Source organism: Onychostoma macrolepis, chromosome 07, assembly GCF_012432095.1.
Source record: "Onychostoma macrolepis isolate SWU-2019 chromosome 07, ASM1243209v1, whole genome shotgun sequence".
In the NCBI taxonomy this organism is placed as follows: Eukaryota; Metazoa; Chordata; class Actinopteri; order Cypriniformes; family Cyprinidae; genus Onychostoma; species Onychostoma macrolepis.
Window position 1 is genome coordinate 42,255,153 of NC_081161.1, and position 15,976 is coordinate 42,271,128.

Below are 15,976 nucleotides of genomic sequence, written 5' to 3' on the forward strand. Positions count from 1 at the left end.
TTAAGGCATATCTCTCTCTCTCTCTCTCTCTCTCTATATATATATAGAGAGAGAGAGATAGATAGATCTACATAGAAGGTATGTGGCCTAGGTAAGGGCAAAAATTCTCCAGAAATGGTTTTACATGTCCATTTACAACCCTAGGATTTCTCCCTAGAATGAAACGGTCTGTTATTGGCTTATTTGGAAGGGTCATGAATAATAATGTTGAGCTCTGCTCTGATTGGCCGTTTCACAGTGAGGCTCAATGTTGAGCTCTGCTCTGATTGGCTGTCTCACAGTGTGGCTCATTTCAGTAGCTCACAGGAAGGAAACAGGGAAAATATATATTTCAATACTTTCTCGCACAGTTATATTGTTGGATAATTATACTGTAAATAAAATGCGGGCATTAGGGAGCCACTATTAATATGCTGGGCATTGAAACTGCTTTCAAATGCACGATCGCTTTTTAGTTTCACTTTCGCATTCGAGATTCGTGATCGCACAAACTCTGTTTTTACTATGGAGCGGCAGTACTTACCACACATTTTACAAGATCAGATGCTTGTCAGTGGTGCTCAGGATCTGCAAATCATTCACCATCATCCTCAGTCATCTCTCCTTACTCTGTTTATGTGGTAAGTGAAATCTTATGTACTGTAATGTAACAGGCTACCGCTAGCAAGGAGCTAACCATGTCCCTTTAGTGGCTCGCCTTATTTTATTAGAACGCGTTATTTGTTTTCCATGCCTTTCTGAATACAGACACCAACCCATCCCTGCACTTCACATCCCCTGCACAGCCTGGAACATAACATTTATTTCCATGATCTGCCATTTTCGCTGTTGTCCTTGCTTGTTTCTTCACATTACCTGCAGAACTTTTGATGATTTGGCTGGCGGCTGGCCTAGAACATGGGCGGGTATATGCAAATGTTGGGGGCGTAATTATTAATGATCCCAACTGTAACGTCATAGTTGGTGTTATGTTCTGATTTGCCTATTTTTCAGTGGTGTTTTGCATTCACAAGATTTACATAAGGAGGAAACAATGGTGTTTGAGGCTCACGGTATGTCATTTCCATGTACAGAACTGTTATTATTCAACTATGCCAAGGTAAATACAGTTTTCCATTCTATGGCACCTTTAATATAATTTTTAATAACATTAATGACTATTTTAACATTTACACAGTACAGTGTTCATGTGTTATGTGTTTTTATGCTTATTAGAGAACCACATCACTAGCTTAGTAGTACGAGGATAGCCAAATCTATTAAACCCATAATTTATGAATTTATTTTAATTAACTGGTTCATTTGCTTGAAATTAATCATAAAACTTAGCAGAACTGCAAGTACTGTTGGCTCTTCTATGATAAATCTCTTATGACGTTCAACATTTATAAGTTGCTTTGGTTAACAGCACCTGTTAAATGAGTAAAATAATAATTAAATAGAAATAAATAGAAATAATGATAGAAATAAATATCAGTAAAAGAAGTAAATGAATATATGATATACTGCATTACTTTTAAATGCAAAAAAAAAAAAAATTACTGCTCCTTATTAAAAGCCTAAAGCGACAGACCTCAGTTTGGTATTTACTGGACACATATGGTTGTATAGAAACTTCAGCTCAATAAGCTCATAAGTGAAATGTATCAGTGGACGTCTGATCTCTGTCGGACTCACCGTCGTCGTGGAAGTAGCCAGCGGGACAGGTCTCCACACAGGTGCTCTCCTTCGAGTAGAAGTAAAGCCCTCTCCGGCAGGAGCGGCACTCGTTCGGCCCGCGAGCCACACACTTCTCACAGCCTCTGTGACAGCGGCGACATCTGCGGGCCTCTACGTCCTCAAAATAACCCAGCGGACAGTGACTAACACACGTCCTGTGAGGAGGACAAGAACAAAAGCAGCATCAATCTGTTTGACAATGAGGAAAACAAATAAGACTTAATTCAACATGCTGTCACTGTTTTATAGATTTTTATTAATATTTTGAATTAGTTTGTATATTTTTCATTTGAATTTTAAAGGGGTCGTGAACTGCCTTTGTTTTTATTTTGTACTGTTCTCTGAGGTCCACTTATAATGTTATAAAGATTTTTATATAATAAACATCTAGAAGTAATAGTCTATTTTCTGTCCTGTTTTTGACTCCTCATTAGATCGCTCTGTTTGAATAGGCGTGGCAGATTGTTGACTCGGAAGTAAACGCCCACTGCTATGATTGGCTGTTGTGTATGTTTGACAGCACACATTCCTCATAGATGGACGCTGCTGTGATTTAGGTCAAAAACGCATAAGTATCTCAATACATATCAAACAATCTGTTTAACAGACAAAGCAATAGTGACCATGTAATAAAAACAGTTCCTCACACTTGTGTTGTGACATTACTGTCAAGGCACTGCCCTGCATCTTGTTGTCTTCAGAGCATCTTTATCGTTTGGTTTCTGTGTAGACCTGCAAGTTCACCTCTCTCGTAAACACTACATGCACAAATTGGTGGGCGGGGCTAAACAGATAGTGATGTAGAAGCAGGCGTTGATCTTCTTCTGCGGAGGCAGTGCTTATCCACACTATTACATCATAGGGCCCTATTTTAACGATCTAAGCGCAAGGTCCTTCAATATAAGCTGAAACTTAAACTTTTATAGTACAATGGCCTCTTATATGTCAAAAGATCAAGGGAATTTTGGTTTCTCAAGTTCATGACCCCTTTAAAGTACTTTTTTCAGAAATTCTGTCATTTGTATACCTTTTCACTTTTGTATACATAAATTTTTAAAAATATGTCTGTATTGTTTTTATTTTAAGTAATGAAAATGTTTTTTTATTTATTTTTTTATTTTAGTTTTAGTTAACTACAACAATCCTACGAGCGTTCCTACAATTTCCTACAAATCCTACAATTTCCACTCTCTTTAGATATAATTTCTGTCTTTCTATGTGATCTCTTTACCTGCCGATCTTGAGGCTGCCCAGACTGAAGTGAATGCAATTGAGGCAGTGATCGGCATCCGGCCCGTCGCAGCCCTGATCTCCACATTCAGGATGACACGGACCTGAAATACAGTCACAAACCAGCAGCTCCAGCAAACTCATCCACAGATGCAGTAGATAACATTACATTTGGCCATTTAACAGATGCTTTTATTCAAACAGACTTACGAATGAGGAACATAAGAAGCAAGTCCCCACAGAGTCAACAGTATTCATAGTATGCAATGCCAGGTTTATTACAACAATAAATCCCATATAGAGGATCATTTTTGGACTAGGAATCGTTCATTTTATCACAAAAGACAAAAGCCCATTAAAGCAAAGAAATTATGTCCACGTTTTAGCAGAAAGTAATATACATCTTGTGTACGTTTATGTTTGAGTCGTTTACATAGTTGCCAGTTTAAAGATATACCATCATATGTATATATGATGCATAATAATATGATCATACTATTTATTAAATATAAGTCACATCAAAAAAAAAGGAAAATGTTTTTGAATCTTTTTTGAAGCAATCAATTTTGTTACAGCATTAATGCAGTGGCAAATATGTTTTTTATAAAGCTTATATTTATTTGACTTTTATTTTTAAACCAATAATAAACAAAAGGTTCAGAATACATCACCTGAATACATGTTTTTCCTTATTTTGTTGCATTTTTAAAGAGTTTAAAATTAATCTTTATATATACGTTTGGGGTTTTGATTTTGTTTTTAATAAAATAAGCATTTTCATTTAGCAAGGATGCATTAAATTGATCAAAACTAACAGTAAAGACAATTGTATAGTTACAAAAGATTTCTATTTCACACAAAAATATGAAGCAGCACAACGGTTTTGAACATTGATAATAATCAGAAATGTTTCTTGAGCAGCAATTCAGCATATTAGAATGATTTCTGAAGGATCACGTGACACTGAAGACTGGAGTAATGATGCTGAAAAATTAGCTTTGCATCACAGGAATAAATTACATTGTAAAATATATATTCAAATAGTAAACAGTTATTTTAAACTGTATTCATATTTCACTGTTTTTAATGTATTTTTGATCAAATAAATGCAGGCTTAGTGCGCATAAGATTAAAAAACCGAGTACCATTATATTCCTCCTCTTCCTCCTCTTCATGCTCAGGGGCTCCTGGCACAGAATCTGTGTTTTTCAGCTCCTTGCCTGCTGTGGGAATCTCCAGCATCCTGGAGCGCGAGTGCTGGGAACCCTGGGATTGGTAGGGGTGCTTAGCTGTGCCGTGAAGGATTAGTGTCCACTCCTTCAGCTTACCTGACAGAGAAGAGAGAGCAGGAGACAAAGCCATGAGGAGGGACAATGAAAGTTCTGTTATGCATTGCAATGAATCACATCAATCCTGACGAGAAAGAGGACAGGACGACTTTAATCTGCAGCAGGGCTCAAAGAAAAATGTCATTCATTCAAGAAAGCAACACATCTGATGGAAGTACATGAACGCAAACAATTCCAAATAAGCAAATTAAGAAATCCATCTAGGTCTGCTTATGAGAATTCACTTTAATTAGGATGCGAACTTAGAAATCAGCTGCCTACGTAGAAAGCAAGCTATATTGCTAGGTTTTAAGAACACAGCCAATGTAATATGTGAAATGTTTTATTGGTTCCTTCTTTGCAAAACATAATGCTAAAAGTAAAGCTACAATTAGTACTGAGAGCCAAAGTCATTTCCAAAATAAAATATAAAAATAAAACAAAATTAAATATATAAAAAAATGAGATATAAAATTAAAATATTAAAAATGAAAGATAAAAGAGCAAAACAATAAAAATAATACAATATAAAAATAAAATTAAAAATATAAAATAGATATTATAAAATAAAATAAAATTCAATTCAAAATAATAAAATGAAATAAAAATGAAAAGCATAATAATTACAAAAAACGAAATATAAAATAATAATGAAAGAAATTAATTCATAATCATATAAAAATATTAAAAATAATAATAAAATAAAAAATACTATTTTTATAACAAGTTGGGAAAGGTGAAAGTATTTCACACGGGGCACAATGGTACGAATCAACATAAAGCAGTGTGAAAGCAAACTAGTACTGAAGGGCAATCAAATTCAGCTTCATATCTGAGCAAAAAAAGCAGGTGTGTAAACAATACTAGAATTAGGCTCCAAATTTGGGAAGAGTCAGATGTTTTAGGATTATACTGTGTTTAGTCTGGACATGACTGGGATCACAGCACACTGACTTTAGGTTGTCTGATGCTCATGTCATGTTGGTCTGAAGCTTATCCCTCCGTTGCTTACCCAACACCTCAGGGTTACGCAGCTGAGACGGCGAGTCTGAAATCTCCAGCGTCCACGTGCCCTCCGCTCTCTCACCCCAGCAATGAACCGTCATGAACTCCCAGTTCCTGAAGCCCTCGTTGGAGTTATCAAACAATCTGGAAGACAGAAGAAACAGAGGTCAACGTTTCAGAGAGTATAATGAAAATAAGGAGATAAGAAAACACAAAGTCATCTGATACGCTGCATCACTAGTAACTGCTCATTATTCACAGTGAAGATCACGCAAAAAGATCTGAACCTCCTCAATTATGAATGAAATAAACTAAAGTGCAAACAAAAGAGTGAAACTTTAGCAGCAAACTAAAGTGATATTCAATAAGGCAAAAAAAGAGAAAAACAAATAAACAACAGAACCATATATACATAATTCATATTTACATATGATTTGTAGAGCATTAACTATACAGATTTTTCTAAAAAAAAACAAAACAAAACAAAATCTTCACAACCAACTGCACCAAATTATTGTGTATAAAACGACACAAGAGCAATAACAAGATAAATGCATAACAGTTTCTGTCTGCGATTATTTCTGTAACCTTAATTCCAGTAACTGACATTGCATCACCTACAACAGTAACAGAAAAATGACTAAAACCTATATTTAGGTTAACGTCGTTGGTGTACGGGACACAGCCCCTTCGTGAAAAACTCATTAACGTGGCTTAATGTTCTAAAACAACAACCAGGACAAATCAATTTTCTCTCACATTTGGAGCACACTTGGCATAAACACTATACTTGCAACACAATGGCACCGTAATCATGGTGAATATGAGGAAGATGAAGAATATGAAGAATATGAAGTTTTACGTTAGGCGTTTACCTCCAACTGTAAAAAGTGGTAACATGCAATTGCTATGTTAAAAAGCTATTTGTACCTGTTCTTACCCTCCCTTAAATTTAGTTTTGCCTCCACATTCACAAACAAAATATTTATTCCCGCAGAGATCTGACTAAAAAGCGATATCAAAATCAATACATTATATAGTCAATATAACATCAATGCAATGATAATTCACCACATTCATTACTGTTAAATCAGTTATGTAAATTAGGGAGATGGACTCAGTTGTATGTTGCAGCAGGTGCACAATAAATTTTCATACATGACATCACTGCTGGTGGGAGGGGCCCCATCTCGTTCTTTGGGGGGAGGGGCTCACAACTGATTAAAGCAGGGGTCACCAGGTTCGGTCCTGGAGGGCCGGTGTCCTGCAGAGTTTAGCTCCAACCCTAATCAAACACACCTGAAGCAGCTAATCAAGGTCTTTCTAGGTGTACTTGAAACTTCCAGGCAGGTGTGTTGAGGCAATTTTGAGCTAAACTCTGCAGGACACCGGCCCTCCAGGATCAAGTTTGATGACCCCTGGGTTAAAGGGTTAGTTCACCCAAAAATTAAAATGATTTACTCACCCTCAAGCCATCCTAGGTGTAAAAGACTTCCTTCTTTCAGACGAATACAATCGGAGTTATATAAAAAAAATGTCCTGGCTCTTTCCAGCTTTATAATGGCGGTGAATGGTCGTTGAGATTTTGAAGCCCAAAAAGTGCTTCCATCCATCATAAAAAGAGCCCCACATAGCTCCGGGGGTTAATAAAGGCCTTCTGAAGTGAACCGATAGCAATCGAGTGGTATTCCAGCGGATGACGTAGGCTTAGCGAAAGCTCTGGTAAGAATATATTAGTCTCGCAAAAGCCAAGTTTTGTTTACAGCAAAGGAAAACCAGTCTCTCCTCTTGGCTTATATCGAAACCCTCCAACATTTTTCTTTACAAATCCTCATTTTGTACTTATGATTCGTGACCGGTGCTTTGTTTTGCTCTCTCCTCTGTGCTTCCGCATTTGTCACTTCCCACCGGAGATTACGCTACGCCTACGCCCTACACCCTACGGCATTCGCTGGGATGCTTCAGAAGGCCTTTATTAACCCCCGGAGCCGTGTGGAGTATTTTTATGATGGATTTATGCACTTTATTTTGCTTCAAAAATCCCACTACTCATTTTTTAATCCCCTTTAAACCAAGCCAGTCTCACTAGGCCTGCCGTTTTGATTCTGTCGCAGTATGAAGTCACATTGCATAGGGCCGGGCCACGGGGGTTGATTGACAGCCCTGCATTGCTACAGTTTCCATCCTCAGCGGTTGTACGCAGTCCTCCTTTTTCTCCACTCTCGAGCAGCTGTAACGTCAACAATGTCTCGCAAGCAAGCTCTGTGTTTGGATGTAAGACTGAAAATAAGAATCTTCATTTTCTCCCAACATCCGAGCTGCTGAGAACGCTGTGAATTACTTAAATTTTTCAAGGTAATGCGCCTCAAAATACATGTATCACTCCAGACTCCTTTGTGAATGTCATGCCGTTATATTGCTTAGCGTTAACCGTATTTGTGTGCGTACATTAAGTATTTTTAACTGATCAGCGCCGCGCTTGTGAGATTAGTTTGCGCTCTGTAGCGTGAGATTCGTTCGGTAGCGCGGTCGTTCGGCTCGGTCCATTGATCAGCGCGGCGCGAGCTCTGTAACATCGCGCTGTTTTGTCCCACTTTCAGTGCATTTGGCTTCCCATATGTATGGCTAAACACCAATTCTCTCGCTCTCGGTTATGTTGCTTCTACTGGCTGTTTATTGCTGTAGATGTGCAATGCAGAGAGACATATACGCGACGCCCTCTTCTGGAGACGGGGCGGGAATATGCAGCTCATTTGCATTTAAAGCGATACACTCCAAAACAGCACTTTTTTTAGACACACCCCAAAAATGACATTTTCCAGCTGTTATAATAAATGATCTGTGGGGAATTTTGGGCTGAAGCTTCACAGACACATTCTGGGGACACCCAAGACCAATATTACATCTAGTAAAAAGGGGCATAATAGGTGCCCTTTAATGTTAATTTCAGCATTTACTAATGCATTATTAAAATCACAAGTTGTATTTGTTATCACTAGTTAATGCATTGTGAACTAACATGAAAAAACAATGAACAATGTATTTTTATTAACTAATATTAACAAAGATTAACAAAAAGTGTAATAAAATGTATTTTTCATTGATCATTCATGTTAGTTAATACATTAACTAATGTTAACAAATGACACCTTATTGTAAAGTATTACCACATTTTTAAATATAACTCCAATTGCATTCATCTGAAAGAAGAAAGTCATATGCACCTAGGATAACTTGAGGGTGAGTAATTCTCGGGGCAATTTTTATTTTTAGGTGAACGATCCCTTTAAGATTAGTTGATAGCCTGTGGGGCCTGAGTGATGTCATCTGAAAAGCAAAGTCGTTTAAGAGTCGTAGCACATTTAAGAAGCATTAACAGAACCAAGCCATTCGCTTCCAGTCATTTGTGATTCTTATTGCTACTTTTGAGCAGCATGAACTCGAAGCGTCAGGCATCAACAAAAGTGCAGCTCTCCCCCTCTGCGCTCTCAAGACCACTAGCGCTCGTTTTGAACTGAACTCATACTGATAAAAACACTTCCCCCTCGAGCTCCATCCACAATCACATTACTAATGAGAGCTTAGCAAAGCCGGCGTTTCTGAACTTGGCCCTCTCATGCCCCCGTGTTAACAGGCTTGGACGGCATTTCACACATTACGTCTGCGCGCTTTCTTCTCCAGCCACCAAATGAGGCATCTGCGCTGTACGGAGACGGTAAATCTGAACTACGTTTAGCCCTGGCAGCGTGCATGTTGAATAAATGAGCTGAAGGGAGGTCCCACAGCATCCCTCTCCATAATTCAAGGCAAATGTCTTTCCTGGCAATTCGCAGGCGTCATATGAATGACTCTCCATCGACTCCACAATACCACTCTCAGCGCTGAATGGCCGGGGTGAGAGAGCAGTGTGGGGCGACCGGTGGCCGTTAATAAATACTCTCTGAACGCGGGAAGCCCCATTAGGCTGTCATGTCTGTTATCAGAGAAGCAGATGCGCGGTGGGAGATGTTTGTGCAGGGGCGGATTTTGACAGCTCTTCCGTCTCAATGCGGTAAATAAGACGTGGAACGTCAAAACAATAAGCTTTCTGTGGAGAAGTGAGAATGGAGGGACGTTCACGTAGACAAACGAGAGTGATGAACATTGTTACCGACAGAAAAGATGGCTGTGGCATTTTGGTTTTCCCAAACATTTTTGGCATTTAATGTTTGAAGAGACACATTACCTTCAATAGAAGTTGTGACATCCTCCAAACTATGAACAAAACTATGCAAGATTTTTATAAATTAATTAATTAAATACTGTGTATTCAAAGTATTCAGAACTTAATTTTTTCCCCCAGATTTTATGTTGCAGACTTATGCTAAAATGCTTTATTTATTATTTTATATATTTGATTTTAACAACATTTTTGCCATTTAAATGTCTGAAAAGCCACGTTTCCCCCACCCCAATAAAAGATGTGTAATATCCTAATAATCCAAGAAAAAAAAACTTAATTTTGTTATTTTGCAGTTGTGAAAATTTTGAGTTGTGTGAATACCAAAACCAAGAACAAAAATATGCAAGATTTAAATAAATAAATAAATTCACATAGTACTAAGACCTTATAATTTTAATCACATTTTATGATGTAACATTATGCTAAAATATTTGATATATATTATATATTTATATAATTTATTATATATATTTGACTTTTTTGCCATGTAAATGCCTGAGGAGTCATATTTTCCCCAAAGGTTGGGAGAAATGCAAGATTTAAAATAATAATTTTAAAAAATCCATTCAGAAAGTCTATTTTTTCATATTTTGTTATGCTGTAATCTTATAAAATAATTTAAAGCCTTACGTACTGCATATGTTTGATTTTAGTGGCATTTTTATAACTTTTTATAATCTTCTACATAAGATTTAGTCATAATAAATAAATACAATTATTCAGATCCCTTTATTTTTGTCATTTCTTTTTATGTTGTAGCTTCATACTACTAAACTATGAATTATTTTAAATATATTTAATTTTATTGACACTTTTGTTTACTTATGTACGATATTCAGTTCTGGTCCTCTGTAAGATCTGGGTGCTGAAGCAGAAGCAGCTGAGAGCGAGAGAGTTTTATTCATGAGGGTTATGAGAATGATGCTCAGGATCTCTCAGTGCTCATAACCATGCGGGATAAACCGCTGAGAGAATACTAAACCATGCTGAAGCTGAGAGGAGAGAGATTTTGGAAAGAGCAGAGCACCAAGACCAACAGAGAGGACATCAAACCGCTGCGTGATTGACAGCAAGAAGCTTCCGGTGTGACAGAAACCAGAGCAGCCAGATCAGACCCCGTCAGCTCCTGCGGACCCCTACAGAATACACTACGGTAAAAGCAGCACATTACCACGCTAGTGTGCATGTGTTTGTACGAAGGAAACCCAAGTTTTGGATACTGAAAAGTATAGAAGAGAGACAAAACACAAACTTTGATTTGTTTTCTAGCTCAGAAGTGTTGAAGAATCTTCACACAGCTCTTTTCCATACAACAACAGCTTAAGGTGACCACATCTGTCAAGCTCCCCAAAAAGAAAAAAAGGATGAAAGCACCATAAAAGTCATCTAAACAGCCTGTGCGTGCACGATATTGAGAGATAGATAGATAGATAGATAGATAGATAGATAGATAGATGGATAGATGGATAGATGGATAGATAGATAGCTGACTGTTCACTTGTCTTTAATAATATTTGAACTTTATATTTGTTAGTCTAGTAGTTCTTGCTGTATCAAAATTGGAATCATGAACTGTAAAATTTAACTGGAATATAAAATTTTGGTTTCATATATGCTTATTTATTAGAATACAAAATAGCATCCATTTATCTATCTATCTGTCTGTCTGTCTGTTCTACTCTAATTACTCTATTTAATGTACATTATATTGTTTTGTTATTATATTATATTATATTATTAAAAATATTATATTATTTATATGTCTTAAAAACATTTAATTAAATAATTTCATATAAATATTTATAAACAGACAGTTTATTTTTGCATTTTCCTTTAATGCATTTTCTTTGAACAACAACTTTATAGAAAACAGATATAAGTTGGTCTGGTGGTCTGCGCACTTTCTCTATTGCAGTGAGCTGCAGCGCTCATGCGGATGATGCAAGACCTTTAATCATTTCCACTATCCAGCCAAGAAAAAGCAGAAACCACTAAAACTGTAAAGCTCTAATGGAGAGTTGTTATAAGTTGAGCTCTGTCAGATGTGCTGGTGTGTTCTGCATCACCTCTGAGCCAGCAGCCGTGACCGCGTCCCTGAGGGCGATACGAGGCTGATCTCCAGGTCTCCTCTGCGCGGGTGGACGATGAGGACGCGCACCACCACGTGCTCCAGAAACACCACCTGCTGATCCGGCTGATCGCTGCAGCCACTGCTCGAGATGCTGGCGTTCAGCTTCTGATCTGCTCGAATGTACCTGCAGGAGGATCCAAGGGGGTCAGTGGAGAACAGGTGCGAATGTGAAACGAAGATCTGTGTTCATCGACCCAACATGAGTGATCATATGAAACAGATTTTAAAAACTTATGTGAGAGTATATTTAATAAATAGTTATTTAAAATAAATAAATAAATAAAAAACATTGTAAAAAGCTTTTAGACACTTGATGTCTTTTACATGAATGACAGATGGTAATGTAATTAGGGAATCATGAAAAAGTGAAGGGTCATATACAGGTGCTGGTCATATAATTAGAATATCATCAAAAAGTTGATTTATTTCACTAATTCCATTCAAAAAGTGAAACTTGTATATTATATTCATTCATTACACACAGACTGATATATTTCAAATGTTTATTTCTTTTAATTTTGATGATTAGAGCTTACAGCTCATGAAAGTCAAAAATCAGCATGAGAATACAGTCAAGCAAAGCCGATTCAAACACTTGGGAGAGCTTCACAAGGATAGAACTGAAGCTGGAGTCAGTGCATCAAGAGTCGCCACGCTCAGACGTCTTCAGGAAAAGGGCTACCAAGCCACTTCTGAACCAGAGACAACATCAGAAGCGTCTTAACTGGGCTGTGGAGAAAAAGAACTGGACTGTTGCTCAGTGGTCCAAAGTCCTCTTTTCAGATGAAAGTAAATTTTACATTTCATTTGGAAATCAAGGTCCCAGAGTCTGGAGGAAGAGTGGAGAGGCACAGAATCCATGTTGCTTGAAGTCCAGTGTGAAGTTTCCACAGTCAGTGATGATTTGGGCTGCCATGTCATCTGCTGGTGTTGGTCCACTGTGTTTTCTGAAGTCCACAGTCAACGCAGCCATCTACCAGGAAATTTTAGAGCACTTCATGCTTCCTTCTGTTGACAAGCTTTATGGAGAGGCTGATTTCATTTTCCAGCAGGACTTGGCACCTGCCCACACTGCCAAAGGTACCAAAAGCTGGTTCAATGACCATAGTGTTACTGTGCTTGATTGGCCAGCAAACTCTCCTGACCTGAACCCCATAGAGAATCTATGTCAAGAGGAAGATGAGAGACACCAGACCCAACAATGCAGATGAGCTGAAGGCCACTATCAGAGCAACCTGGGCTCTCATAACACCTGAGCAGTGCCACAGACTGATCGACTCCATGCCACGCCGCATTGCTGCAGTAATTCAGGCAAAAGGAGCCCCAACTAAGTATTGAGTGCTGTACATGCTCATACTTTTCATTTTCATACTTTTCAGTTGGCCAAGATTTCTAAAAATCCTTTCTTTGTATTGGTCTTAAGTAATATTCAAATTTTCTGAGATACTGAATTTGGGATTTTCCTTAGTTGTCAGTTATAATCATCAAAATTAAAAGAAATAAACATTTGAAATATATCAGTCTGTGTGTAATGAATGAATATAATATACAAGTTTCACTTTTTGAATGGAATTAGTGAAATAAATCAACTTTTTGATGATATTCTAATTATATGACCAGCACCATACTGTCAAAAAGGTAAAATAACACCATAAACCAAGGTTATTATAGATAATATAAATAAACAAACAAACAAACAAACAAACAAACAGATAAATGCCACTTAACTTGAAATAAACTTGAAAAAAAGAACTAAAAGAAACTTTAAATAAAAGAAACTTAAATACAAAACATCAGGGTTTTTATAGTTATAAATATATGTATATGTATAACAAGCTAAAAATTAAAATGAAATCAAAAATATAAAAATGAAAACAAACTAAAAATATTATATAAACTATAATCTATAATCTCAATTATACTTTATTTATTGATTGATTGTTATTTTATAAAATAACACTGGAATAAAACTAGTCCTTAAAACTCTTGTGCTCTATTCCAAATATTCAAAGTCAAATTATAGTTTTGTGTGAGAAACAAGCTGAAATGTATGTTCATTAAACTCCATATGACCTCCTTTATAGCTACCTGATGATACTTTTATGCTGTATTTTTGTTCTTTTATACAGATTGGCAATGACCATCAACATCGACATTCAAAGTATGAAAAAGAGCAGATCAGAATAACATTTAATGTTTCACAGAAGGAAAATAATCAGAATGATATGAGGGTGAGTAAATGATAACTTGTAATGCAGAAAATGCATTTTCAGCATGACGCGTGTGATGTAAATGATGGCTGCTTTCTGTAACCGCTTGCCTAAAAATCTCCCAGTTTTCCCGGCTGTCCTCAAACATATCTGGAGTAAAGGGACTCGCATTATGAAACAAACAGAGACAAAATGCCTCTTAACAAGATAAATGGCTGAACTCAAGGCGAGCAGTGTGTTCTGAGGACAAGTGGTCTTCTGGGAAAGTCCTGCCTCCTTTGAGTCACTGTCAAAGACCGCATGACTTTATTTACATCCCTTATTGTAGCAAACAAAATCACTGCTGCAATGAAGGCATGTCAGACAGAGTGATCATATTTGCAAGATGAGCAGACATAAACAACACCACAATATCATAATGATCAATTTTAATCTGCTAAACCCAACTTCGCAAATTGGAGATGCTAATTAAAGATTAATAATGAAGGCTAAATGCTTTTTAATTTTATTGTTTGTGAATAATAGCAATAAAACTAGATAAACAACACTAATGGTTTACAAAATGACAGGTTTGCATGACTAAATAACATTTCCCATCATCCTTAAATAAATAAATAATATACTTGGATAGGAAAATGTATTTGTAGAATTATAATATATAAATTCAGTTTATATATAAAACTATTTAAATTATTTATCATTTTAATTTACATATTACAATATATAAATATTTTTTATATTTTAAATTTAGAAGTATATTTATATGTTTTTATATATTTAACAAATAAATAAATAAATAAATAAATAAATAAATACACACACATAGTATATTATGATATACTATAAATATATATGACCCTGGAGCACAAAACCAGTCTTAAGTCGCTGGGGTATGTTTGTAGCAATAGCCAAAAATACATTGTATGGGTCAAAATGATTGATTTTTCTTTTGTGCCAAAAATCATTAGGATATTAAGTAAAGATCATGTTTCATGAAAATATTTTGTTTACTAATATTTTCCTACAGTAAATATATAAAAACTAAATTTTTAATTAGTAATATGCATTGCTAAGAACTTCATTTGGACAACTTTAAAGGCGATTTTCTCAATATTTCGATTTTTTTGCAACCTCAGACTCCAGATTTTCAAATAGTTGTATCTCGGCCAAATATTGTCCGATCCTAACAAACCATACATCAATGGAAAGCTTATGTTGATGTCTAAATCTCAATTTCTAAAAATGTACCATTATGACTGGTTTTGTGGTCCAGGGTCACATATCATTTTTATATTGTACAGTTGTAAGTGTACACACACACACACACACACACACACACATATATATATATATATACACACAGACATACATACAAAATTATATACATTACATATTACATCATTTTTATATTTAATAGTTGTAAGCATATTATGTATGTATTTTAAAGACATTTAATAAAAAAACCTATATATTATATAAATATTTATATAGATTTTAATATATTTTGTGTACTTTTTATGAAGAATAGCAACCAAATTGGAAAAACAGCACTACTGGTTTATGAAGCGACAGGTTTATATGACTAAACTACATTTCCCATAATCCTTTGTTCAGCTGGAGCAATCATTCACATCCCTAACAGGGATCGTTAAGCTAAAAAAAACAATAAAAAAAGTATTAAATTGCCTGACCTGTTCATTTTATTCCAACCCAAATAATTTGAATCACATCGTAAGCATCAGAGTGTCTGCATGACACATAACCTTGGCCTTAATAGTGTGAAAAATAATAAACCAAGCACACACATTGTCATATTTACTCTTCCACAATGCCGTTTCGTGGCTCATTAAGCTGCGGGATCATCTATTCGGTCAATCCAGAAGCTTGTTTTGGATATTAAAGACTTTTTTCCTCGGGAGCGACACCCTTTCAACGGCTTTATAATGGCATCTGCAGCATTTTATGGCTGTGCTGATAAACAACAGTGCACAGATGGCAACAAAATTAGTCACTTGAGGTCTGAGCCATTATTTAGCACACGTTCAGAAGCAGCATCGCCCAGAAATACACTCGCTGGAGATTGTGCTACAGCCTCGTTTCAATCTTGTGACTGACATTCAAAGGAAAACAC

At 36.2% G+C, this 15,976-nt stretch overlaps 1 protein-coding gene across 1 annotated transcript in view; it reads right to left on the reverse strand.

The window, feature by feature from the left end:
- Positions 1–15,976, reverse strand: part of pcsk6 (proprotein convertase subtilisin/kexin type 6) — a 91,739-nt gene that overhangs the window by 29,330 nt on the left and 46,433 nt on the right. The window contains exons 12-16 of the mRNA XM_058781537.1: positions 11,571–11,759; positions 5,290–5,426; positions 4,095–4,277; positions 2,951–3,053; positions 1,678–1,874 (exon numbers count right to left, since the gene is read on the reverse strand). Of these exons, the coding sequence (XP_058637520.1) occupies positions 1,678–1,874; positions 2,951–3,053; positions 4,095–4,277; positions 5,290–5,426; positions 11,571–11,759 (809 nt within the window). The remainder of the gene's footprint in view (positions 1–1,677; positions 1,875–2,950; positions 3,054–4,094; positions 4,278–5,289; positions 5,427–11,570; positions 11,760–15,976) is intronic.